The sequence below is a fragment of the Phalaenopsis equestris genome, unplaced genomic scaffold (genome assembly GCF_001263595.1).
Source record: "Phalaenopsis equestris unplaced genomic scaffold, ASM126359v1 Scaffold000397, whole genome shotgun sequence".
NCBI classification, from domain to species: Eukaryota; Viridiplantae; Streptophyta; class Magnoliopsida; order Asparagales; family Orchidaceae; genus Phalaenopsis; species Phalaenopsis equestris.
In genome coordinates, this window is record NW_018164839.1 from 31,263 (window position 1) to 58,360 (window position 27,098).

Below are 27,098 nucleotides of genomic sequence, written 5' to 3' on the forward strand. Positions count from 1 at the left end.
TATTATATTGATATTTACATTTATAATATTTTTGCACCGGAGCGGAAACTGGATGCTGGATTTGGCCCCAAATAATTCCTGTTTCGATTCGATGAGGGAGAAAAAAATGGCGGAACAAGCAGAGGAGAGGTAAAATTGAGATGATCGCCGCTTTCTGCCCTTGGATGGTCTTCTTGATCTTTCTCTGCGCTTTTCTGCACCGGCTAGACTCCGTTCATGGAGGAGACTCCGTTCGTGGAGGCAACACCTCTTTTGCGTCTTCTTTTACTCGAATCCCGCGCGATCTGTACCATTCGAGGTATTCAATGAGTCCTCTTTCAGTTTGTTATTTTTTTTGGCCTCATTTTAGATTTCATTTGCAGTTTTGTTTGATCGAGTGGGGAAATAGGTCTGAGTTTCTTGGTTGGTTTGATTGGGAACAAATAAGTTTGCAGAGGTGGTTGATGATTGCATATGGTTGCTAGGGTTTTAGAATTTTCGGAGGAAGCACTGCTTCCATTTTTGTTTTCTTCTCCAGAGGATTCTCGTAGTGAGTTTTCTTTTTTTGATAAGCCGGCAGTTCAAGCTTTACTTTTCTAGGTCGTGGATCATGGCAAACTATGCCTCCTTGGGCAATTGCTAATTGGAGTATCGTAGTTATACTTCTCAAGGGCAATTTTTGGGGGGTTGGATGTTTAATATTTGTTTGCAGGACATTCCTTGAAGTGAAAAGTTGTTAAAATGTTGGGTCATTTACATACATACCATCCAATTCCTATATATTTACATGTCTGGCTGCTAAATTCATTTTTTTCATTTGAAACATTCAAATCTTTCATATCACTTAAAAAATGCCACCATTTTAACTTTTAAAAAGTGAAATGCACCTTTTCATACATCTATATGGTGGCATGTATGTAAAAATTGAACTTAAGGTGTTACGTATGTAAATACATAGAAATTGAGTGGTATGTATGTAAATCTTCCGAAAATATATAATTTTAACTGAGTTAAGAGTCTCTTCATGCAACAATTTGGTGCCATATGCGGTAAGACTTTCCCATACTTACTAAGTGGTATCTAAAATAATCAACCATCATTTGAGTTCTGGGATTTGAATACTCTTTGCCTAAATTAATAAGACTGTCTAGATCATTGTTGATATTTGTTTTCCAATTAGTCCAACAACAAGACTCATCTGGTAACTCCCCTATTTAGACATGTCAAACAATTCATACCAGTTTTCCACCCCCTTCCTCTAACCTCTCTGATTGAGTCCTTGAATTTTGTCTTGCTTCCCACTTATTGATGACAAATGTAGGCTCTAAAAACCCATGCGCCTCGGTGAATGAATATTGGAAATAATATTTCTAGAGATAATTTTCTTGTATTGATTTGGTTAATGTATTGCTTTTTAATCTTTTAGTTGATCATCGCTTTCGCTCCTAAGATACTTTACAATATTGGTAAACCTATCATGATCGCATGATGCAGCCTTTTAGGCAACATTAGTGGATTTCAAATGATATAGGGTTTCTAATATAAATCTATTTTGTATTGTAGAACACAAAGCAATGAATATGCATTTTGCATGTCAAAAGCTGCTAATCTCAACGATGTATACACCATCTTCTTTGGAAACAATAAAGATGTTGAAATCCAAACTAAGATGGTGGATTAATGACTTTATATTAGAAATTTATATTACAGAACCTAGGTGATTGAGTAAATTTCACTCATTTGACGAACTTTAGATTGTAGAAAATCTATCAACAATCAAACTTAGTTTCAAATAATAACCATACATAAAAGGAAATGTAGAAGAAAAAAAGAAAGGGAAAAGAATTCACTAAAAAACTAGGCTTTAGACTTGTACTAGGAGATAACCTTGCTTGGAATTCTTTAAGCATCACACTTAATTAATGATTAATTCATCAAAGAAAAAAATTTGTGCACATCATTAGGGATATCTTTATCATGCCATAGAATTATTTTTATGTGAATTTCTTAAATATACATTTATTTATGAAAACTCATTACATAACATCATGAACAACCAGACAAATTTCACAAAGCAAACTTTATTCTTCATATAAAATCGGAGAAGCGGGCCGTTGACTTGCTATTTTCTCGAATATAATCGATGTGAGTTGATAATAAAAATCATAGTTCCAAAAATGTTAATCCAACTTGGCAATAAATTCTCGAACTCTAGCTCATGGTTATCAATAAAATCACCAATGAATAACCCAAGATAAAGAGGCTATAACTTGTGAACCTTAAACAAGCAAAGTTTATTACAAGTAGAACAAGAAACCTAGTTAGGTTTATCTTTGATAATTTTGTTCATCATAATCTTGGTTGCAAATCTATGTAACTGAAATATAAATTTTGACTAAAAAATAGCTCATTTAACTTAATTAGAATCAACATAGATAAGACATGCATATGTGTTCCTTAAGCTTTTCATCTATTATGTCAAACTTAGTAAAATTCATCTTTGATAAATTGTTTAGTTGATATCCATTCAATTTAATTGTTGGTTATCATTCAAAAATATTTTTAAATCGTTACATGTAGTCTATCTCAACACCACACCAGGTACTTTTGCATTGACTATCAATGGTAAATGTGATTTCTTCAATAATTATAGATTCATTTACAAAATTAGTACGTCTATTTGTAAATCATGCAGAAAATTTGATTGTGAAATCAAAAAGAGTTGAAAGAACAAGAAGGATTTAATGCATTTTTTGAAGATGCTTGATAAAAAATCAGATAAAATAAAAATTTTGACTAATATTTTATCTTTCTAAAATTCCCAAATTGTAACATGTTAATCTGATTCATTGATTATTTTATATGATCTCAATTTTCTAGAAGTTAGTTTCTTAAAAATTCCTAGCTGAATTTTTATCTTATTACCTAGCTAGGAATCTACTTTCTTTCCTTTTCACATCTGCATTAGAATTATAATTATCATAATTAATAAGAATTTTCTTGTGAATACTTTCATGCAAATCATGCATATGAATGATAGATAATGCAATAAGATATGCTATATGTAAGAGTGATACTTAAATATTTTTATGCTTTCATACATTGTAAGTAATTCTTTGATGAGAAGATGATGAATAAACTGAAAAAAAAAAATGATATTTAATGATATGAAGTGAGAGATTGGATGTTTGGTATATCGATAGATGCAGAGGGTTTTTTGATAATCTATCTAATGTGTTTATGTATCTCCTTTTGCTGTTATTTGGACTTTGCATCTTTTCAAGGACTTATTAAGTTTGTATTTTAAAGTGTACACCAATTTACATCTTGTTAACCTTTTAGCTTTTTGTACGTTAACAACTATGATAGGAGCGAAAAGTTTTTGCAGGGAATTATGGCATAAATAATGTATTATATTTCTTTGGTAACAAATTAAAATGATATTATCCTGAATACATTAAAAATAAACACATACAATTCGAGAGGTAGATGATTTCTCACAAACCCTAATCCTAAGGTTCAAGATAATAATCACACATCCCTTAACCCTAAACATATTAAGCATTATTTATACTCTATAGTAATAACTAACAAAGGACTAAATTGTTTTTTTAGCTTTGCGCCACACATATGTTTTGAAATTATTTGACGGACGGTCCCGTAGGCACCGGTCTAATATTTCTCCTCTCTCAAAATGACATCATGTCCTTATGGTGAAAGAGAGGAAACCGTTGTTTGATCAAGTCATATGACTCCTACGTGACGTCATAATCTAACAATCATTTTTCATTTAATCAATACTTTTCTCTCAACTGTTGATTCCTGACGCATCGTTTTTAACTCAAGTGGCTTCAAGAGAACTTAAATATCCTAATCCTCTTTCAGAAAGTGTCTGTTGCATAAAACATAATATATTGGTGTAACAATGTTATTGTTGTGCACAATTTCTCCCAGTATTCTATTAATTTGAGCACTCTTACTGACTCTCACTAAACGGACGTCAACTAATGTACTGCCTTGAACGGCATCAACAAATGCATTAGATATTGAACCTATTCATAGATATTGTAGCATGCCCCTTGAATTCTTTCAAATTCAACATGTGCATACTTTTAGTTCCATACAAGTAAGTTCTCCCTATGCTCGAAGTGAGACATAGGCACTCTTTCTGTGAAATACTCGAAAACATGCTTCACACTGTCAAACTAATCCATTTTAAGATGTTTTGGTATTGTAATCATCCACTTTCCATCTGTAAGATGCATGCAAATTCCATTTATGCTGCCAGTCACATTATATTTCTTAAAATTATCTTCTAAGACACTTCTATCACTTCCATTAAGAACAACAATGATAGTTTTTGGATCATTGTAATGTGTTGTCACGGAATCCTTTAAGTCTATGTGAAGCTTAAGCTCCATCTCCTTAATTTGATTGTCTTATCTTCTATTAGAAGATTTAACCTGCTTTGGTAGCTTTGAATTCAAATTTTGGGGGTAGCAGTACAATGATGGAAGAAACCCCCGGTCTCAGGGTTTTTACATGCTCATGTTCCCTCCAAGATAACAATCTGCGGTTGCTTTGAATTGAAATTTTGGGGGTAGCAGTACAATGATGAAAGAAACCCCCGGTCTCAGGGTTATTACATGCTCATGTTCCCTCCAAGATAACAATCTGCGTGGCAACTGAAAAACATATAAAAATTATTGTAGGAGCTGTTAAATCAATGTCGGAATCTCTTCCAATTTTATGTCATGCGTCTCTTCCATGCTGTGCAAATCGCTCATGAATCCCAACTCTACGTCCTATATTGCTCTGACAATGGTCTTGAGTGTCACCAAGGTTTTGCACAAACTAAAGTCACCGCGAGGCACGACCATAGTCTCTCTCCTTGAACACCATTATTAGGAGTTTCCAATTAACCTTAGTATCGCTTGAGAATTGTAATTATTTTATACCCACTATCACATTAGTGCTCTCTAAATCCAATTGAAGAAAATTTTTCATCTTTTGAATATCTTGCAGTGTTAAAATCACCCTTTTACAAACTCTCTTACTCTTCTCCACCTGTCCTGTCCCCTCCCCTCCCTATCATGCTCCAAAACTTCCTTTGTCATCCACTTCAAGCCCCAATTGCTTCACTATTTGAGTAGAGCTGAAGTTGTGAGTGACCCTATTGTCTATCAACACCATTACGCTATGCTCTCTGATATGTCCCTAAAGTTTGATAGTGTGGTTCAGTGTTAACCTCACCACCGAGTTCAATGAGATTTCTTTCTCTTCTTCCTCCACCACAACCACCTCTATCTTTCTTCATTCCCTACCTCTTTCTTTTCACACATTGTGAGAGCTTGTAAGGTCTGATCCTTGCAATGGTGTCCTAGGGCAAACTTCTCATCACACCGAAAGCATAATCTCTCTAATTTTTCCTCTAGGGCATCTACTTGCTTGGCCGCTATTATTCCCATAATGGTTTTTTATTACGAAAGTGAAACTCTTGTACGACACAATGGCTTCCAGCTAGCTTGAATCGCGTTTGTATCACCAGGTTAGATCACGAAGGTGATGCCATGGGGCTTCCCAACTAGCTCAAATTGCGACTAAATTGCAAGGTTCAGTGACGAAGGCGACCTGCGATCTTGTCATTGGCCTCGAATTGTGACTATATCGCGAGGTTCCGTCTCAAATGTGACCCACAATCCTGTCTTTGGCTACCCGACTAGCTTGAATCTCTACCGTGAGGTTTTGTAACAAATGTGACCCGCGATTCTATCGTTGGCTTTCTAGCTAGCTCGAATCATGAATGTATCGTGAGGTTTAGTCACAAAGGCGTCGCATCGACGATTTCAAAATGATACGAGGCGGAGCAACGATCTCGAATGCAAACGACAAAGATTTCTAGTGGAGCAGCTGTTTGAATGCTTTGATACCAATTTGATAGGAACGAGACAAGTTTTTTGCAAGAATTAGGGCAGAAATAATAGATTATCTTTCATCGGTATCTAAACAAAAGGATACAATTTTGAATACATAAAAATGTAAACACCGACAATTTGAAAGGTAGGCGATCTCTCACAAACCTTAACCCTAAGATTCAAGATAACAATCACACACTCCCTAACCATAAACACATTGAGCCCTATTTATACCCCACAATAATAACTAATAACTGACTAAATTGCCCTTTAAAGTTTGTGCCGCATATAAATTTTCAAATTATTTGGCGAACGGCCCCGTAAGCGTCACTCTAATATACTATTAATGTTCCATTCTTCTCTAATGCCCCCATTTCCTCTCTCATGACCTGATTGTTGTGCTCAATCTAAAGTACCTCATTTAGATTTTGAGGAATGTTAATGGATTTAATATAGCCAAAAAAAAAAAAAGGTGCGGGGATTTGGTTGTAAAAGGATGCTGATGAAGTGAGAGATTGGATGTTAAGTATAACTTTTGGACTTTTCATCGGTGGCAATATCTAAGTTAGTATTTACATCCACATGAATACGAATATCATCACTAGAGAAGGAAGTGATTTAGTACTTGATTTGAACTCTTGGAGCTACACGAGCCTTGAAATGGGAGCTTCTGTTCTAAAATAGACATGAATAAGAGTAGTAATATCTAGACATCTTTTGTTCAATATGAATGTTTTCTGAAGTAGTTTCAAAATTTATTTTTGAGGTAGTTTCAGGAATGAATTCGTGAATATTCTTAGGTGTCAATTGAAAGGTTGAAGGTTGATAATTAAAATTTTGTTTTAAATAAAAGCTTTCTTTTTCTTTCTTTGTAGTGTTGTTGCCCCGGAGGAAATAGCATAAAAGGAGTGGCGTTCATAGGAATAAAAAAATTCCCAAATAGTTTGGTGGTAACACTTACCTTTTTTTGCTGTTTGTGTAACTAACAAACACACATTTTAAAGCTCTTCTATTAAATTTATCTAAAAGTGAACATGCACAAAGCAGAAGTAAAAAATAATTTAAAATATTCTTAGATATGTTGAAATTTGAAGAGAACAGCCATAGAACTTTTATAACCTAGGAGTCTAGACGGAATTCTATTATTATGAATATGGTTGTTAATATGGTTACTCCCCAAAGGTACTTAATGATATTATTTTAAAACAATAGTGCCCGAGCGACATTAAGATGATGTCATTATTTTTTCCCTAACTACTCCATTTTGTTGAAGTGTATGAAATTAAAAGGATTCATGGATAATCCCTTATGGTGGAGAGAGAGCCGGTTGAAAAAATTTTACATTATCGGAGTTAACTCTTTCAATAAGAACTCCAAGCTAGGTGATTGTGGTTTGTGGAAGGTGAAAAGATGCTACATTTGATTTTTCTTTCTTGAGAAATACTAGAGTAGTTCTACTGCATTTATTAATAAATTTCAAACTGCATAACGGTCATGATTCTGAATTTGGAGCACATTATGGAACAAATAGAAATGCTTATAAAATTTTGCAAGCGTGGAAGGTGAAAAGATGCTACATTTGATTTTTCTTTCTTGAGAAATACTAGAGTAGTTCTACTGCATTTATTAATAAATTTCAAACTGCATAACATTATATAAATTGATTTTTTTTCTGGAGAATTTGATATTAAATTTGATTTTTACTATTTTGCCATCAACACAACACTTTGTCTTAATATTTTAGTAGTGATTTAGTTTGAGCCAAAAAACCTTTCATTAGATTTTACTATTTTGTTATAGAATGAGTGCCTTATTTTATTGTTAATAGCTACATGAATTCTTAGATTAGAAGAGTCTCTTGCATCTTAGAATAAGTTTGGCAAATGATTTTAAATATTTCTTGTAAGAACATGCTATTTTCTCTAGTTCCTTGCCACATGTAATTTCTTTACCATGACATAATCATTACTCATCCGAAGGATTGAAATCTTGTGATCTATCTTCAAATATTCCTCTAGTAATGCCTTCATAATTGCGAAGATAGTTTCTTTCATTCAACTTGTATTTTATATTAATATTTTAATGCTCCCGATTGGATAAATGTTTGATAGATTTAGTGATGATTCTTAAACCATGCAATAGATTTTCAAAAGCTTTTGAGATTTTAAGGAAGAGGATAAAATTTCAGCAAACTTTAATAAAAAGAGCCCTTACAAGGCCCTCCGATTCTTGATCTCATCCAACAATGATGATAGAAAAATAAATCAACATTGTAGGCTAATAATATATATTAGGTACCAAAAAAGTATTAAATATTAGGTACCCAAAAAAGTTATGTTTCTATAACCACAGGCCAGCAAACCATAAAATTCCGACGGACAGAGTAAACAACAACAGAGAAGCCACAAAGCGGCTAATTAAATCCAACAAACAACAATAGGAGCGAATGTATAGGATTGAATCTACAACATAACCTTCTCTGATACCATGATCAAAGAAGAAAAAAAAAAGTGCAATGCAGTATGGAGATGGAGAAATCATTTCCTCTTGCTATTTTTTCTTGTATAGCTGGCCGCCATTCTACCATTATTAATACCTGGAAGAAATCAAAAGAAATTCGAGACATTTTTCCTAATCAAATGCAAAGATGGAAAGAAACTGTAAATATTCTTAATTTTGTATTGTTATGGAAGAAGACTACTTATACTCCATATTTCAAATTTCACACATGTGGGAACTGCACATATTGAAACCTATATCCCTTGGATTGCCACCGTGGTTCCCTTGTTTCCACATTGGATTGCTGCTGGTTTCTACTTTTTATTACCTCCAACTTTTTATGCATTTAACTTCACTGATATTCTTCTCCATCTTATTCTCTGCGTGCACTCTACAAAATTATGGAGCCAAATCTGAAAAGTAAAAGCAAAATTTTATCTACAAATTGACTCAGGTAAAAATTTATTGGGATGAATTGCTGGCGAAGAGAAAAAAACATTAAAAAAAAAATTGTCTGTAAATTACTTTTTATTTTTATCAAATCAAAATGCTTTGATGATAAGCTGGTTTGTTAGTAAAATTTAAATTAAGTATTTAATTGATGATTCAGATTAAATATGCAAAGTTGATGTTCAAGATTCTGTCTCGGTCAAGTGACGTATTAGATTATTTATAAACTCAATAGAATGTCAATTTTGGTCTTTAAGTGAAGCTACATGAGAAAAAGTTAAAAAAAATATAATTTAGCTACACTCTTTTGTTCTATATTGTATGTATAGATTTGGACATGAATTTGGTGTATGGCTCTACTGAGATGAAGTTTTTTGACTTGGTATCTGTTATGCTTTGCAGTGGTTCATTGTTGAAGGAAATTAATGCCTTGGTGGATCGTCACCCTGAGAAGTTAGCTGTGAGTTTCCATTTTTTAGTTTAGAAGATTTAGATGCATACCATGCAATTCTTATGTGTTTACATAGTGAACAACTAAACTTGAATTTTTACATATATGCCACCTTACCTATGAAAAGATTTATTTCACCTTTTAAAAGTTAATATAGCGGTAGTATTGATGTGATATGAAGGACTTGGGTGGTGTAAATGTCAAAAAGTAAAGTTTAGGTGTTAGATATGTAAATACATAGGAGTCGAGTGATATGTATGTAAATGACCCCTTTTTTTGTAAATTAAGAGTTCATGATTTGGGGATATGCTGTGAATTTGAAAAGTTAGAATATATGCAGATGGAGTTTATAAGAGCATCTAATAAGGGATATGGTGCTGATGTACCAGTAGTCACATACAACCATGCCAAGCAAAAGGAAAAAAATGACTCACGGTACCGCATTCTTCTTGTAAGTTTCTGAATCATGCACTGCTTGTCATACTACCCGGCAATTGAGATCATACAAACTATTTTACCCTAGATTGCAGTAATCTAAAACCATGCCAATGAACAGACGAAAATTTTCATATACTACTGAGTGCTTTCGTTCTTTAAGTAGAATTTTCCTTGGTAATGATTGGTTCTATTTTTAAACCTGAGTTAAGCATAAACTATTTTGCTCGAGGGAAAGCAAAAGTTGTTCATGAATGCCTTGTTATAATTATATTTTTTTATTTTGTTCTTCTGTAGATGAATGAAATTTCTTGGCTTAATCTTGTACTTTATTTAGGTTAGAAGATATTTTTTTTTTCATCAAACTAGCAGCATGTTTTAAGCCATTGTGTGAGTGTTTGATTTATGCATTCATGCGATAAGTGAAATATTCTTTTTTTCAGAGCTTTGGACAACATGGGAGAGAGCTTATTACAACTGAAGTGGCACTACATCTTCTTTCTATTTTGAGTGAAGAACATAGCCCACATGGAATTGCTGGTTTTGATCCTACTTCTCTAGAAAATCTTGTCATAAAGGTTGGTATGGCCTTGACTTCTCTAGAGAAAAATCTAGAAAATCTTGTCATAAAGGTTGGTATGGCCTTTCTCATATTATTTTTTTGATGTTTATTTTCCTCTTTTAACTTTTTTAGTTTTTAAAGTGTCAGTCATGTAATTTGTCTTTAGATGAATGGGTATTCACTGGTAAAATGTTATTCTGTGGCGTGCTTGGTTAAATTTTTTTGAATTTCATCTTCAGAATAGTTAATAGGTTGAACCTTGAAACTTGAAACTCATAGGCAAAACCTTAAAATTTATACCTTGTGCTATGAGTTAGGTAATCCCTTAGAGAACCGTTAAATCTCTGTTGAGTCTTGAAACTCATAGACAAACCTTTAGACAACCTTCAAATTAATAGGCTGAAACTTTGCAATTCAAGGGCTTCCTTATCTTTATATGTAATTCCAGGAGCATTTATCGAATATCTTGTTCTTTCTCTGAGCATAATGCTCTCATTTCTTTGATTTCTACTTATTGAACCTAAGGGCACCGACAACATGGTAAGCACTTTTTTGTATGCTACAGCCTTAATGGTTCTGGCAAGCTGTATATTTTTTAAAGAACTTTTTTTTGGAAAGATTTGATACCTTCCTACCTCTTTGGAAGCCAGAGGGCATGCCATCCGAACTATAATTCATTGGAATTAAAAAAAAAAAAATTGTATTCCATTGTTATTAGAAGTGATTTGAAGCGCGTTGTCACCTCCCAAAAGAGCCCTTAAGAGAGGTTGGCTTGTCTGTCGCCCAAAGGTAGGAAGGATCCAGCAGGTGCGATTAATCAAGTTGCTGCGGCAATATCCCGGTGCGGGTAAGCGGTCATGGTACAGGAAAGCAGTCGCGGCGCATAAAAGCGAAGGGAAAGCAGTCACTTTGTTTGGCAAAGCAGCTGTGACAGAAAAGTCATAACGCTGAAATAGCCGCTTGGATGTGGCTAGTAATGTGGTAAAACAACTGCGGCAAAGGAGGCCCTAGCAACTAGGGTAGAGGCTTTAGGTATAGAACCATGGCTCTGATACCGTGTTGAATTTGGAGAATAGTGTTGCATATTTTTATTTATAGGAAGAGAGCTATAAATACACATTACAAGATCCAATTAAAAGAAAGAAATAAATTCTGAAATAAACCAACTAGGAATAAATAAAAATGGAAACAAAAATAAAGCAAATAAAATCAAATAAAAGCTAATAATAATTGCAGCAATAATTAGGCTAATAATTCTAATATATATATATATATATATATATAAAGAGAGAGAGAGAGATTATACAAACTCACATGTTTGACTTATATATGACATCATTGTCATCTTCATCGTTGCTACTATTGTCATTCTAATCACCATCACCATGACTTTTCTTTTGTCATTCACTGTTATCATCATTGCCACCATTATTATTTTGTACTTCTATGTTTTGAGGTCTCGAAAGAGGGATTGATTGGGTAATTATGGAATAGTTTCTAAAGATGACTGATATCTTGTATTTGGTTGCTTTGATAAGCCTGTGATGCCATAGTTTCTAAAGATGACTGATAAAAAAGTGATTACCAACTTGGAATATTCTCATATCATCCATTGTATTTAATATAACTCCACCAATATCCCATAATATAGTTTTCTCGAGTGTATTTTGGGCTCCTAGATAATTGATGAAAATTAACTAAAATGGTCACTGCACTTCCATTGAACTATTTCATAGATTAGATTAATAAGAAATTTTTGAACAAGTATATATATGATGTCATCAAAATCAATACTCATCTTAGAATCAATAACAATACTTACAAAAAAGGAGTTATGAATAATCAAATCTTGAGCCTCTTCAAAGTTTTAGAATGATTTAATCTTGTCGATTTAGCATTATTGCATAAATTGATTTCACTAATAGAAGGCAATTTGCAATATTAGGTATCTTTAAAAGTCAATCCATTCTAAATGAAAGTCAACAAATGATTTAATGAGACATCCAACTTAAAATTTTTTAAACTATCACCACATAAAATTCGATTAAATAATATCTGGTAAGATTTCTACAGAAAGGAACTTTGATAACAGTATATGTTAGGGGAGTGATTTTAAAAAAGAATAAATCTCTCAAATGTCATCCATAAAAGATTACTCATGCAGTAAATTTTATAAAGACAAAGTGAAGTAATTCGATTGACCATTTTAGATATTTTAGTATGCTAAATTCAAAGGAGTTGGGTGATTCAACCTATTTTTTTAGAATAAAGAATTTGTAGAACCAAAAGTGCTAGCTCAAGTACTGTACGCCTTTGGCTTAGAAGCAAACAGAAGAGGGTGAAACTCGTGTCTTTCTATCTCAATTTCAAAGCTAGTGTGAGATGCAACACGATGTCTCTTCTTCTTCATATTTGACATTCAAAGTACTTACCCGACTTTGAAATGAGTTGTGTATTGCGCATCACATGGTGTCCTTATTGCTTTGTCTTTGTCTCAGCTTGAGGAGATATAAACTATATCAGTTTAAGGCAAGCACCACAGTATTTTTTTCTGTTTGTATCTTGCATCTGTGTTCCTGTTTTGTCCATGTCGGTTCCCGTATGTGTGAGAGCCCGAATTTACAATAAAAAAATCCTGACATAGTTTATGATGTGTGAGAGTATATCAGTGCCATTTCCATGTTTGACACAAACATGAATATCATTCAGATGTGTTTGTGCTTCATTGCATAGGGTTTTCAATAGGCCTGCATCCTAATGTAATTGTTTATTATATTAGGCATGTTATATATTTGTTTTGATATGAATATTCCATATTTAGAGTATGCTATTTCCGATGTAAATGAAGTATTTTAGTTTGTCTATTTTTTTAGTTTCAAATTTTTAGAGCTTTCATTTCTTTCTACTTTGTATTTGATAATGCCATCAATATAAATTAATAGTGTAGACACTCTCTTTAAAGTCGTATATTGAACATGTAATATATGGTATCTTTGACTTTATTTCCATCCTTTATTGAGCATTATCTTGATGAACCTTTCAAAAACACCCTTGAAAATGCTTTAACTCATAAAATACCCAAATTGACGAAGATATACACTAAATTAAATACAAGATTGAAAAGTTGTATTTTTTTATGCAGGCATATGTGTGTGTGTGTGTATCTGTGTGCTCGTGGAGACCGTAATACATGCTTGGTTCGATCATGTTGGTTATCAAAAGGAGCAGATCATCAATGAAATGTTTATCAATCTCTACATACTTGGTTCGATCATGTTGGACCTTATTATGAACAATACTAATGACAACTTTATTATCACAGAACAAATAGAGAGGAGCAGAGACTGACATACGCAATTCACTGAGCATGATGCATAGCCAGAGAGGTTCACAGAGACCTCAACTGACTCGGCTTCAGCACTGCTCCAGGCCACAACTGACTGTTTTTTATTTTTTCACGTGACAAGATTTTCCAATATGAATGAGCAATATCCTGAGGTGGATCACCGATCATGAATAGTTTTGACTCAATTCGTATCTTATAAATAACAATAGAACAAGAGGTGTGACGCAAAAAAAATAAATCTAAGCCCGATGTGCCTTTTAAGTAGTGAATTATCTCATGGACAACTCAGAGATGATGCTAATAGGGATCATGCATGAATTGACTCACATTATCTACTGCTTGACAAATGTCGGGGCGAGTATGAGCGAAGTAAATGAGTTTTCCCGCAAGCCGTTGGTATTGAGTCTTGTTTACCGAAACCCCATTGGGAACATTAGTTAATTTCTCATTGGGATCCATTGGGATTGCCACTGGTTTGCAAAGGATATTCTTATTCTCTATCAATAAATAAAAGTCATAGTTGCACTGAGACAAGTAAATGCCTCGAGATAACCAAGCAACTTCCATGCTTAAGAAGTACTAGAGTGACCCCAAGTTCTTCATTTCAAATGAAGTACTAAAAATATATTTCAGAGATTCCAATGCTGAGAGATCATCACCTGTAAGCACAATATTGTCAACATAGACCATAAGGATAACAATTTTCCACTTGAGGAATGCCCAAAGAAACGAGTATGATCTGATTTGGCCTGTGAAAAATTATGATCCATTGCCACCTTTGTGAACTTGTCGAACTAGGCCCTTGGGGTTTGCTTTAGTATGTAGAGGGATTTCTGCAGTTAACATACTTATCTCTGAGGAACAGTATAGCCAAAGCCTGGAGGGAGGCCAATATACTCCTCTGTGAGATCCCCATTTAGAAAAGCATTTTTGAAATCTAGCTGGAGCAAAGGCTAATCCAGATTTACAACAAGTGAAAGTAGGATTCGAATGGTGTTTGATTTACCAACCGGAGCAAATTTCTCCTCATAATCAACTCTGTATGTTTGTGACCAGCCTTTGACGACTAATCGTACCTTGTTACATTCAAAGGATCCATCAAAGTTAAACTTAATGCTAAAAATTCAGCAACACCTTGCTGCTTTCTTACCATGATGAAGATCCAAACATCTCATGTATGATTTCGCTAAAGGGCATTCATTTGATTCATTACTACTTCTCAGGAAGGGTCGACTAATGTTGCTTTTATATTGGATATGAGGTGATGATCTGTCAGGGCAACAACAAATCCTTTATAAGTCTGCAATACACTATGGAAAGAGATATTTTTCCATGGAATAAAAAGTGCTTGTTTGATTACATACCTCAATGTGAGAACTCGCCTCATTCAGAGTAGTGTGAATTTTGGGGTTGTCACTTGGAGCGGATTTCAATTCATGTTAGAGGGCTCCAGAGTGGGACCATGAGTGTGCCTGGCATAGACACGGAGAATGGGAGGAGGTTCTGGTTGTTTGGTAGGTGGTGGATCTATAGGGACAGAGGACTCCTCGGATATAATGGTAGGAGAAATATTTACAGGGGTCAGATAAGGAAGTGTCTAAATAATCAAGCTCCCCCTCACTTGAGGCAGTGACAAGGAAGTAGGGAATAATTTCAAAGAATAAGACATCTGCACTTACATAGTTTATTTTTGGTAGGATCAAGTCACCGATATCCTTTTTGAGTAGCAGAATATCCGAGGAAGACACATTTTATAAACTTGGGATCAAACTTACTACGATTAGAGGTAGTATTCCAAACAAAGGTCGTGCACCCAAAAAATTTGGGTTCCAGAGTGGTGAAGAACCGATTGGTAGGGAACATGACATCAATATGACTACCAGAGTTTTAAAGTTATTAATTTTTGTGGGAATTTTATTGATGAGATAGGTGACAACAAGCACGACATCATTCCATAACCTTTTCAGAACATTAGATTGAACATAATGGAGCGAGCTACTTTGAGAAGGTGTCTATTTTTTCTCTTGGCCGCTCTATTTTGTTGAGTGTTTATACATGAGTTATGATGGAGGCTGCCCTTACTCACCAAGAACTAACCTAAAATAGAATTAAAAAATTCACGACCATTATCAGTTCAAATGACATAAATTGAAGTTTGAATTGAGTCAAAATGAATGAGTGAAAGTTTTTAAATGTGACAACAACTTCATCTTTATCTTTTAAGATAAAAACGCACGTCATTCGAGTTAGTTGTCCTTCGTTTATCTTTCATATTTATCTTTCAAGATAAAAACTACAGTTTATTAGTGTAGTTGGGAGTGCGACAGGGTCTCCACAATTCAGTGTGAATAAGCGAAAAGGGAATAAAAGGCGTGTAAGGATGAGATGGATATGGAGCTCGATAATGTTTAGCTAATTGACAAATTTCACATTTGAAGTTAGCAAGATTTTTATTAGTAAACATTGACTGATACAATCGTTTTAAATACTAAAAAATGGGAAGACCCAAACAATAATGCAATAACTTAATATGACATTTAGTGGATCGAGAAAATCTGCAACTATTGAGAGAAGTCTCGACGTTCTCCGTGCCTTTCTCTTAGAAGAAGTAGAGCCTAAATACTCTTTTAACAGATTTAATCATCTTCCCCGAACGACAATCCTGAAAGACACAAACATTAGGAGAAAAATTAGCAACGCAATTCATATGATATTTCAACTTACTAACATATAACATGTTACAATTCAACAGAGGGACATGTAACACATATTCCGGTTGTTAATACAACCGATTCTTTACCAATAATAGAGTTACGGGTGTCATCAACAATTTTAACTGTCTTTCCCGTAGCCTGGATAATATGTTGAGAAAGTTTGAGAGCATAAAGTCATGTGGTTTGTGGCACTTGAATCAATGATCCATGAACCAAAAAAAGAAGTGCATCATAGAAGTGATATATTGACGGACATGGGAGGTTGACGAGACGGAAATGAACTGATTGGATCCAAGCAGTTTGATTAATTGCTCCATATGACTTTCAAGAAAGTCGGGTGATTCTAGAGTGTTTTGAGTGGGAGCTGGTTGTACCTTAGTAGATTCAGATGTCGTTGTGAGACCCTTAATAGCGGAGGAATTGACAGAAGATTTGTGTGTCGGTTTTCCATGGAGTTTCCAACTGTTTCTCGAGTATGGTTGAGTTTATGACAGTAATCGCAAGTGAACCTGGTGGCTCGAGGAGGATTTCATGAGCGTTGAATATTATTAGTGGCCAAGACATATGATTCGACTGAAGTGGAAGCGCTGAGCACGATAATTCTATGTCTCTCTTCGCTCGAATTTCCGTGAAAGAAGCACGAGCAGAGGGAATGATATCCTGACCAAGGATACGATTCCAGACTTCATCAAAGCCTTTGTTAAAGCCAGACAAATATCTAAAAGAGTGAAAGTTCTGTTGGAGATTCCCACGTGTAATTATAATAGATATTGCATTCCATCCATAATGCCATCAAATCATTGTAGTACTACGGTTCTCGATCTCTGTTTTGCCTTGCGGACCTTCTTGAAAACCTCATAAAGTTGGCCGGAGTTCCCTATATTTGAGTAGCTATCCCGAACCGCAGTCCATATGGCACTGACAAAAGGAAGAAACATTTACGAACAACTAATTGTAGTCTCTATAGAGTTAGTCAACCACGACATGACCTTCGAGTTCTCCACTTCCCATGTTTCATACGTTGGGTCAGTTTTAGGAGGTCCACGAATCATCCCAGCAAGATAGCCGTATTTCCCGCATCCCTTGACGAACAAAGAGACGGCTTGAGACAATTGAAGCAAATATGATCCGTTCAGCTTATGGGTTGTCATTAGGAAGTTCAGGTGGTTTTCTGAACCTCCGGTTTGTGGAGGGATTGAGATTGGTGTTGAGCCCGCCATGACTCAAGCACACCGTCAGGAGAAGCCTCAGTGGTGGAAGAATCCGCCATGATTCCAACAGAACCAAATGCTATGTTGGGTTGCCGAAACATAGGAAGATCAACAATAGGGAAGAAAGTAGCATGTGCAACAGCAAGGCAAGCAACAACAAGAGATAAGAACAGGGATCCATTGAGGAAGTACACGATGGCTTGTCTGTCGCCCAAAGGTAGGAAGGATCCAGCAGGTGCGATTAATCAAGTTGCTGCGGCAATATCCCGGTGCGGGTAAGCGGTCATGGTACAGGAAAGCAGTCGCGGCGCATAAAAGCGAAGGGAAAGCAGTCACTTTGTTTGGCAAAGCAGCTGTGACAGACAAGTCATAACGCTGAAATAGCCGCTTGGATGTGGCTAGTAATGTGGTAAAACAACTGCGGCAAAGGAGGCCCTAGCAACTAGGGTAGAGGCTTTAGGTATAGAACCATGGCTCTGATACCGTGTTGAATTTGGAGAATAGTGTTGCATATTTTTATTTATAGGAAGAGAGCTATAAATACACATTACAAGATCCAATTAAAAGAAAGAAATAAATTCTGAAATAAACCAACTAGGAATAAATAAAAATGGAAACAAAAATAAAGCAAATAAAATCAAATAAAAGCTAATAATAATTGCAGCAATAATTAGGCTAATAATTCTAATATATATATATATATATATATATAAAGAGAGAGAGAGAGATTATACAAACTCACATGTTTGACTTATATATGACATCATTGTCATCTTCATCGTTGCTACTATTGTCATTCTAATCACCATCACCATGACTTTTCTTTTGTCATTCACTGTTATCATCATTGCCACCATTATTATTTTGTACTTCTATGTTTTGAGGTCTCGAAAGAGGGATTGATTGGGTAATTATGGTTGTGTTTATGTTTATTTTAGTGATCTTGTATTTGGTTGCTTTGATAAGCCTGTGATGCTTGTCAAAATTTTTCCAGTTACTCTTTTATTTTAGTGGCGCTTTTACATATATACCACATAAATGTTATGAATTTACTTGTATAACACCTAATCGTTAATTGTTGGATTTATAAAACTCAAATATTCCTCATAAAAAATATCACTATCACTAATATTTAAAAGGTTAAATTCATCTTTTCAAATATGAGTGAAGTGTTATTATTTAAATTTCAAATTTTAATAGTTAGATATGTAAATATATAAGAATTATGCGGCATGTATGTAAATCTTTCTTTGTTTTAATACCCATCGTAGTCTCAGTCTGTACATGATTCTCTTATATATGGCTTCTATTTTAGAAAATATTATGTAAGGGTTTTAAACCACAAACGTTTTTGAATTAACACGCCCTTAAGGTTGGCAGGTAGTGCCAATGGAAAATCTGAAGGGACGTGAACTAGTTGAAGCTGGGGAGTTCTGTGAGAGAAGGAATGGTCAGAAAACATCTCTCTGTTCGATTAAAATCGGTTAGTTTTTTTTTTGCTTATTTCAAAGGCATAATAATTTATGGCAATTCTATTTCTTAGCAGGGCGTGGTGTAGACCTCAACAGAAATTGGAGTGTTGATTGGGGAAAAAAAGAGAAGGTTTGTTGACCTCTCATGAAAGAATAGATAAAACATTATGCTCAAATTTGCTTAGAACCTTTAGTTCCTGGTTGCTTCATGTTTATATTGTGGATGGCACTGGATTTCCTTATTGAAGATAATGCATAATTACTTTTTTTCCATACCAGTTGGAGAGTGTTGAGGAAGTTTATTTTAATACATGACATTTACTTTTGTTATATATAAGACCTCAAAATTTGTCAGAAACGCACCACTATATTGCCATTCCTTTTAATTTGTAAATTTTCTTATAGGATGACAATAGTTGAATTAGATAGTTTTACACTCAGATAAAGCAAGCTTTCTTCGGACAAACTTACACCTTCAGCACTAGAATTGAGATGCAAGGATTTGGTTCTTACAGAGAAAATGGAATCGCTCCTTCTTTATAGATAAATCAAGGATTAATATATTTTATTGAAAAACACAATTATTTATTCTGCTGAATTTTATGTGATTATGATGATTTTAGTCACCTTAGATTAGGTGCAGGTTCAAGAAATCATTGGGATGATCCTATTGGGGAATAAAATGAAACCTTACAGGGGGGGTGTTTTATGGAAGAAAATGGTTTGGAGAGATAATTTAAAAGTGGACATTAATAAGAACTTGTAATTGGTTGAAGCTATCCTCTTACTCGTGGTAGATTAATCCGTTTCTTGTTTGTGGTTTAGCTTTTTCCTCCTTGAAGCCTCCTTGATTTATTGTTGTAGACAGCATTTAAATCCATGGCTTCAAAAATCCTATAAGTTTTTACCAGCTTACCCAGCTAGCAACCACCTACATTAACTTAGCTTTAACAACTTTTAACTAACTCAAACTATAGGGATAGAACAGTCCAAGTAGTTATCTACCTAAATAGGAGGACGATATGGAAGGGTTCGTGGGCCTCCTAATCTTTGGCTTTTTCCATTGCTGAGGTGGCACTTAATGTGGTTGAGTTGTATGATGAGGCGTTTTATTGGTTGCTTACATGTAACCTGTAGCGCTTTGGGAGTTTAGGAAGCCCAATTAACATTATATCTAGCCATGTTTGTGTCTACAAGACCTAAAATATTTGATATAATTATATAACCCATTTGACGGATTTTTTAGCGTAGCCTTTCACTGTTTAATTTGTAATATTGTTACTTGTAACCTCCTTGACACTTGGACGTCATATGCCAGCACCATTATTATCTCTGTTAAAATTTAACCTTTTAAATTGTATTAAGCCATTTTGATTCTATTCCATTTATTTTAACCTTTTCAAATCTTTTTTATCCCTTGAAATCTTGTGATTTCACAAGTCTCTATCTTCGTGTAGCTCATGTGTATTCATGTTTTGACATGTGATGATCAATAAATTTATAACAATTTTGCCATTTTTCTAGACTTTAGTCGTTATCATCTTAATATGATTTTGCATTACGTATAAATGAATTATGATGTTTTTTTCTTCTTTCGATTAAAAAATCTTGAGTTATTATCTTGATTCTGCCTTCTAAACGTTTGCCTTTTTGAATGATCTTTTTTGTGGTTTGTATATTGTGTATTGTAGATTTCTACTTTTGTTATTATGCAAAATGCTTCACAATGTTTTTATACATAATATTTTCTTCCTTAATAATGCTTTACGGCACGTTTTCCTTAAAGCATTTCTTGTTATTGCTGAGGCATTTCAAAACCAGCATAAATGCTTTTTGAAGTAAACCTTTGATAAATGGTCAAGGAGTGAGAAGTGGATACATTCTTAATTACCTCGTATGCAGGATTATGATCCATATGAAGAAAATCCTGGAGCTGCACCTTTTAGTGAGCCCGAGGTTCAAATAATGCGGATGCTTTCAAAGTCATTCAATCCTCATATTTGGGTGAATGTGCATTCTGGGATGGAGGTACTTTACACTGTTCTTTGCTGAAAACCCCTAAATCTCTTGGTGAAGTTAGGCTAGCAGGCATAAATTGAATAACTAATAATTTAAGCATATTTTGGCTATTTTATGCTTGAGATTATCTATGGAAGATTAAGAAAATAAAGAAGGGATAACAGGGGGAATTAGGAGTGACAGGAACAAAATTTGGGTGATAAGATTTTTCCTGACTAATTGTAGTCAATGCCTAAAGCATGTCTTCTCTTCGATTCTGATCATTCTTATTATGTAATGTTGACCTCAATGTATGAGTCACAAATCCAACATTGGAGCAACGCTAATCATGATTTGGTTTAATCTCACATTATACACCTGAAGTTTGCTTTCTTGTGCATATTACAAATGTTGCTTAGTTCGGCTATGTCATTGCATTTTAAGCTGCTTGTTTAGATTCTCAATTGGCCCACTTAATTGGCTTGAATCGATAAATTTAAATTTAGGCCAGCCAGCCTTTTGCTTAAAATTGAGCACTTCATTAACAAAAAATGGAAGAATCAATGTTCAAGTCGAGTCTTAATCTGGCATAATCAGTTGAGCTTGGACTGGAATTAATCTATTGATAAAAAATTAATCTGTCTTGATCTTAACTCAATCACTTGATGAGGTTGGACTAGGAGTATCCATCTATGCATCTTCCGCAAAAAATTATCAAGGATAACAAATTTTGACAATGAGCATTTGTTATGAAAAGTTAATGTTTTATCAAGCCTGTCCATATAATTGTACTAAAAAAAATCTTGTGCTAGTGAGTACGTGGTAAGCCCCTTTGGATCATATGGTTGGGGCTACAATGTGCTTCTAAATGCTTGGATAAGGCACAGTTCGAAATGTTTTTTAACGGCTACAATGTGCTTCTAAATCATGATGCTTGGATAAGGCACAGTTCGAAATGTTTTTTAAAAGTTAAGTTGCAAGCCATTAGTTTTACTTGAATAAGAATAAAACCTTTGTTAGACATGACAAACTTTGTAACTAACCTTTTTTCTTACAAGATTTTTGTCTGATTTATGAGATCTTTTTGGATGATGCAATACATGATTGCTGACAAGGATCTTTTAGTTAGGTTGGGTTATCACAATTGCTAATTTAACCATGGCCAATGAAAATTATGAACGGCATAATCATAAGGTGTTGATCGAGTTTTTCATCTTTCTTTTACTATTTGTTCTTAGAAAATAGTGGCTTTACTTTTGGTCTGAATTCTTAATTGTTAAAACATTATAGAGCTTATAGGATAGCTTTGATCTAAAGTTCCCCTCTTGTGATCAAGAGAGGTGGTAAATTATGATGGCTTTCACTTTTGTGGAAACTTGTATTAGATGATTAGATCTTAGAGTTCTCTTAAGGGCAGAACTAGTCTCTTTTCTTATTTTAATTTGTCTTCTGAAATATTTAGTTGGAATCTCAAATATAAACAGAGCCAGGCGTTTTCTTTTGCTCATTTATAATAAAGTATAGCTAAGTAATTTTCTTTGGTAAATTTTTCTAATTTACTGCTTTTTTAAGGAAAAACATGCCTCAAGCTCCCTGAACTAAATTTCAGCTCTGAATGCAAAATACCACTTCTTTAGTTGTCAGACTTTAGTTTGAGTTGCAAGCAATCTTTTTTGTTTTGTGGTGCTAACTGTAGTTATAAAGAGTTTTTTTTAATTAATTTTTTGTGGGGCAGGGTGAGCCCTCAAACCTAACACCTTGGGATTCTTCACTTTATTTCCAGCCAATGTGCTACAAATTTGAGCACATAGTGAATAGAGAATCACTTAGCAAGACAAAATAAATTGTCTTGCAAAACAGAAAAATTGTTTTGCAACATAGAACTTAGCCCAGTATGCCAAGGGCAATGGTTTTGCGACTTTCTGATGCGTGCTGCATATTATCTTATTGACACTGTCATGATAATTATCAATGGCACAAGCAAGAATTGCATGAATTATTCTATACTATATGGAGAATTACATGAATTTTTACCAGAGTTATATGCTATGCTAAGAAAACCATGAATTATCAAGGAAGAATCTACTATTATAATTATTTTTTTGTGCTTTCCCTATATCTTGTTAATCAGGCTCTCTTCATGCCATATGATCATAAAAATGCAACACCAGATGGGTTTACATCACAGTTGATGAAATCAATGCTAAAGGGTTTGAACCATCATCACTTCCAAGATAGATGTTTAGTCGGATCCGGCGGCGGTTCGGTGGGGTATGTAACTTGATTCATAGTCATTCATCAAATACCAAAATTAAGAAGCCGTTTAGGATCACATTTGTTTTTTTTATTATTTATTTGAAATAAAACATGTTTAGTTGCAATGACTGATGTTAAAACACTCTAAACACAAAATGTTATTTTGTGTGTTTTAAAAATAAATTGATTTGTTTTTAAAAATATAAAATAAAAACATGCAAAAAATAAACTAAAGAAACATATTTTTTAAAATAAAAGAGTAATTAAAAACAAACACAAAATAAATTTGTTGCCAAGCCAGCCCCAAGTAATTTCTCCTAAATTAATTTTTCTTCAGTTATCTTGCTCATGGAACAACTACTGATTACATGTATGAAATTGCCAAGGTGCCATTTTCTTTTACCTTTGAGGTCAGATTTACTATCCAAACTTTAGTATTCACTTTTTTGAAGATGCAGTGACAGAAGCACTGTTTAATCATTTTTTTCTCATCTTAAACAGATATATGGAGATCCAAGTGCATCATCAAAAGATTGTTTTAAAATGTTTAATCCAGTTGATGCTGCCACTTTCCAAGTAAGTACTCTTGTTGTCATCAGGGCTAGGGTTTGCAGATAAGAATTTGAACTTTATATTGTTAAATCTGCTTTAATGTTGATCTACAAGCTCTTTTGATGTTTTATTGAGATTATAATATTGAATTTCTATTTAGTTAAGAGTTGTGATCTAATTCTATGCTCTGCTCAGGAGTCTGAGGCTTTATTATACAGAATGCAAAATTGAGGGAGTAATGATCCTCTGAAAGTGCTATGGAAATTTTCTTTGGAGTTCTCATAGCATAATCTCTCCTTTTATTCATAATGGTTATATAGTAAAATCTGTTATCTCAAACACAACCTATAGTTTCTTGCACAACGGACATATAATAATCTTTCTTTGCTGTGTGAGGCTAAGCCAACCTGCGATGCAACTTTAGATGCAGCCAAATGGTGCAATTTCATGGAAAACATGATATTAATATTTAGAAATTATTCACTTCCTCTGATGAATACCATAAAATGATAGAATAACATTTTTCTCTTAGGGATCATGAACCATTGTTGACATTTATTTCATTTTCAAATTGCCATACTAGAGTGAATCTTGATTTGGGATGGTTGATCTAATATGTATTTTTGAGAGGGTATTTATGTTGAAATCTTTGGGGATTAGCTATGGGCGATTAAGTCAATGCACATATCAAAAACCCTCCATATTATCAGAAGTCCCGCACTAGAAAGTTTTATGTATTGCTATGTATTAGAGAAATGGTAGGCCTGGTAGATTGTGTGCATCCACTTCCCTCCATATCGGTGGACCCAAAAATAACACATTATAAGTAAGTAAATTTCTTAAATGAGAATTACTCTCCCATATTAGCTAGCAACTCTTCCAAACCCGGCCCTTGGCAGAGGCCAAATGAAGGTATAATGTGCCTTTCAAGAGAAAATTTTATGGGGAGGGTGATATACTGCCAGAACATTGCACTCACTTTATACTAGATAACATTTTTTTTTTTCAAGGGAGAGAGAAAATCATACAAGAAGTTGAAGTATCATAAAAATGTTTTGTATGCCTCCAAATGATATTTTCATATAAATACTGAATAATGATAATGAATACACCACAAAACAATGCACAGAAATGCATAAAAAAAAAGGAATAAAGATCTACTCAATCAGATTTATGGACTCATTGCTATCTCAAGAATTGGAAATGAATTAGGTTGTGTTTAGGCGAGGTTGAGTGACATCCTCATTGCATCCTCCCCATGGACGCCAAGGGCCCCTTGATTTTGATGTTTAAAACTTAACGTAAAACTTCTTAGTTAATAAACCTTTCTTTTTTTTTTCAATATTTTGAGCACCATTAGTATACCATGAGCACATTTAATGTTGGTCAGGCCATGCGAGTTTCCAGGCATTTTCATCATTCTATTGACACTACTGACATGTACACTTGCGAAGCAGCAATGACCAATAAAATTTGGTGATTGAGGTATAGCCATTATAGCTTCATGCTACTTCTGTTTTGTGTGCTGACAATTGAATTATCGTGAGACTATAAAGTATGCTAAATTCTGTATTATGGCCCCTAACTCCCAAATTATGGGAGTAGGACCAGCTCTTCGAGCTGAAAGCTTTGTCTAATTAAATATAGCTTCTTCCCCTAAAATTCTATACGGACCCATTTGTAATTTTCTCTTCTTTGTGTTCCAAAGCATGACATTACACAAGGGCAACTAAGTGCCCCCAATAAATGTTAATAGTGATGTTGCTAACCAATAATAAATATTGATGTCAATCCTTACATGTTAATAAAAGTTATAACATAACTAATTAATCCTTTTTTAAGAGAACGTACATATTGACTATTGGTGTCATTCTCGCATTCTTTATGGTAACAACAATGATGACATGAGTTTGTTATGGAATTAAACTGTTTCCTTATGATGAAAATGCGCTGAGCAAACCTAATTGTTGGTCGACCTTTGGGTGCTTAAGAATTTTTATTAAATTTAGACTGGTTTGAATCAAATGAAATAGGGCTGGAATTTTTGACAATTAATTCCTACTAAAATTTTTGGTGGAGGGAACATGACATTCATCAATTGGATTAAGTTATATAAAATTCTTGTATTTTTTCAATAATGTTGATCTTTTTGTTTGTTTTTTTTAATTTATTTTTTTATTTTTTAATCTTTCTGTTTGAATTTAGTTTCTTCAATTTCCTTACAAGAGGACCGTCATGGTGGTTGGCTTCTTAAGTGCGTACGACCATGGGTGTAAGTGAGCCAAAGTCGACTCGTGAGCCAGTTCAGGTTTGGATCAATAAATGACTCATGAACTGAGCCAAGCTCAAGCTAACCTGACTTGACTCGTTTAAATAAATATTAATATAAAACATATTCAAAATATATTAAATTTCAAAATAGTCTCTAAATTATTATAAAAGAAGTAAAAAAATGATATTTTGTATTCGATATTAAGTGACTTGTCATTATTTATCTCGTAATTTGTTCTTCTATTTAATATTTTATTATAACACTAGTTCAACTAAATATTTTTACTCTATTTAATGATAAAGAAGCCGATTTGTGAGCCTCCTTGAACTCATAGACTTAAGCTCAAACTCGATTAATTAATCAAGCTCAAACTCAAACTGAGGGTGGCTCAAGCTCGACTCGACTCGTTTACATCCCTACCTACCACTGTTGATGGGGATGGTTTGGTTACTACTGCTGTTATTTGCCCTTAAAATCAAGAAGTCTATCATTCTTTGCCCTCTTGTTTGCAGTTCAAATATTTGCCAGCCTGTAAGAAGTATTACAGAATATTGTGTGCTAGATATGCAAAAACATAAGGATTGGGTGATATGTATGTAAATTTTCCTAAACAAAACACATTGTTGAATTTCCTTTTTGTTTTAATTGACCCACAGAGAGTTATCAAGGAATGGTGTGGTGCATTCCTGTCCATATTCAAGGCAGGCCCTGAACTTCTAAAGAGCGCAAACATGACGCAGGGCCGATGGATTTCCATAGGCGCAGAGTCGCTGGAAGGGCTGTTAGACGGCAATAGCAGAGAGAAGGGAAGGAAGATGGACGGTCTCGAGTTTGGAATGAGCGAGATGAGAACCTATTTTAGGCTTTTCATGCTCTCATGCGGCCTGTTAATGTTCATGTTCTGTTCCAGGATTTCAAAGGCCAAATTTCGACAGGGTTGTCAGTACATGTTGTAATTTCATTCTTTTTGTAGTGTTTTTTTTTTT

At 34.2% G+C, this 27,098-nt stretch overlaps 1 protein-coding gene across 2 annotated transcripts; it reads left to right on the forward strand.

Annotated features, from left to right (window-relative positions):
* The first annotated feature begins 39 nt into the window (after positions 1-39).
* LOC110026712 (mast cell carboxypeptidase A) lies at positions 40-27,098 on the forward strand. 2 transcript variants are annotated; one of them, XM_020727778.1, is made up of 12 exons: positions 40-298; positions 9,246-9,303; positions 9,635-9,745; positions 10,173-10,280; positions 10,323-10,361; positions 18,943-19,012; positions 19,106-19,164; positions 20,937-21,062; positions 23,164-23,303; positions 23,626-23,698; positions 23,790-23,864; positions 26,769-27,098. In XM_020727778.1, the coding sequence occupies exons 1-12, from the start codon at positions 141-143 to the stop codon at positions 27,066-27,068; spliced, it is 1,317 nt and encodes a 438-aa protein (XP_020583437.1). In that variant the 5' UTR covers positions 40-140; the 3' UTR covers positions 27,069-27,098. The 2 variants fall into 2 exon arrangements, with proteins under 2 accessions (XP_020583437.1, XP_020583436.1); XM_020727777.1 differs by having other exon boundaries at positions 10,173-10,361; positions 19,109-19,164.

Bases quoted from the DNA above. Each gene is read 5' to 3' on its own strand.
- LOC110026712 (XM_020727777.1), top strand. From the start codon at position 141: ATGATCGCCGCTTTCTGCCCTTGGATGGTCTTCTTGATCTTTCTCTGC. The intron at 9,746-10,172 runs GTAAGTTTCTGA...TCTTTTTTTCAG, and splicing joins CACGGTACCGCATTCTTCTT to AGCTTTGGACAACATGGGAG. The intron at 23,699-23,789 runs GTCAGATTTACT...CATCTTAAACAG, and splicing joins CATTTTCTTTTACCTTTGAG to ATATATGGAGATCCAAGTGC.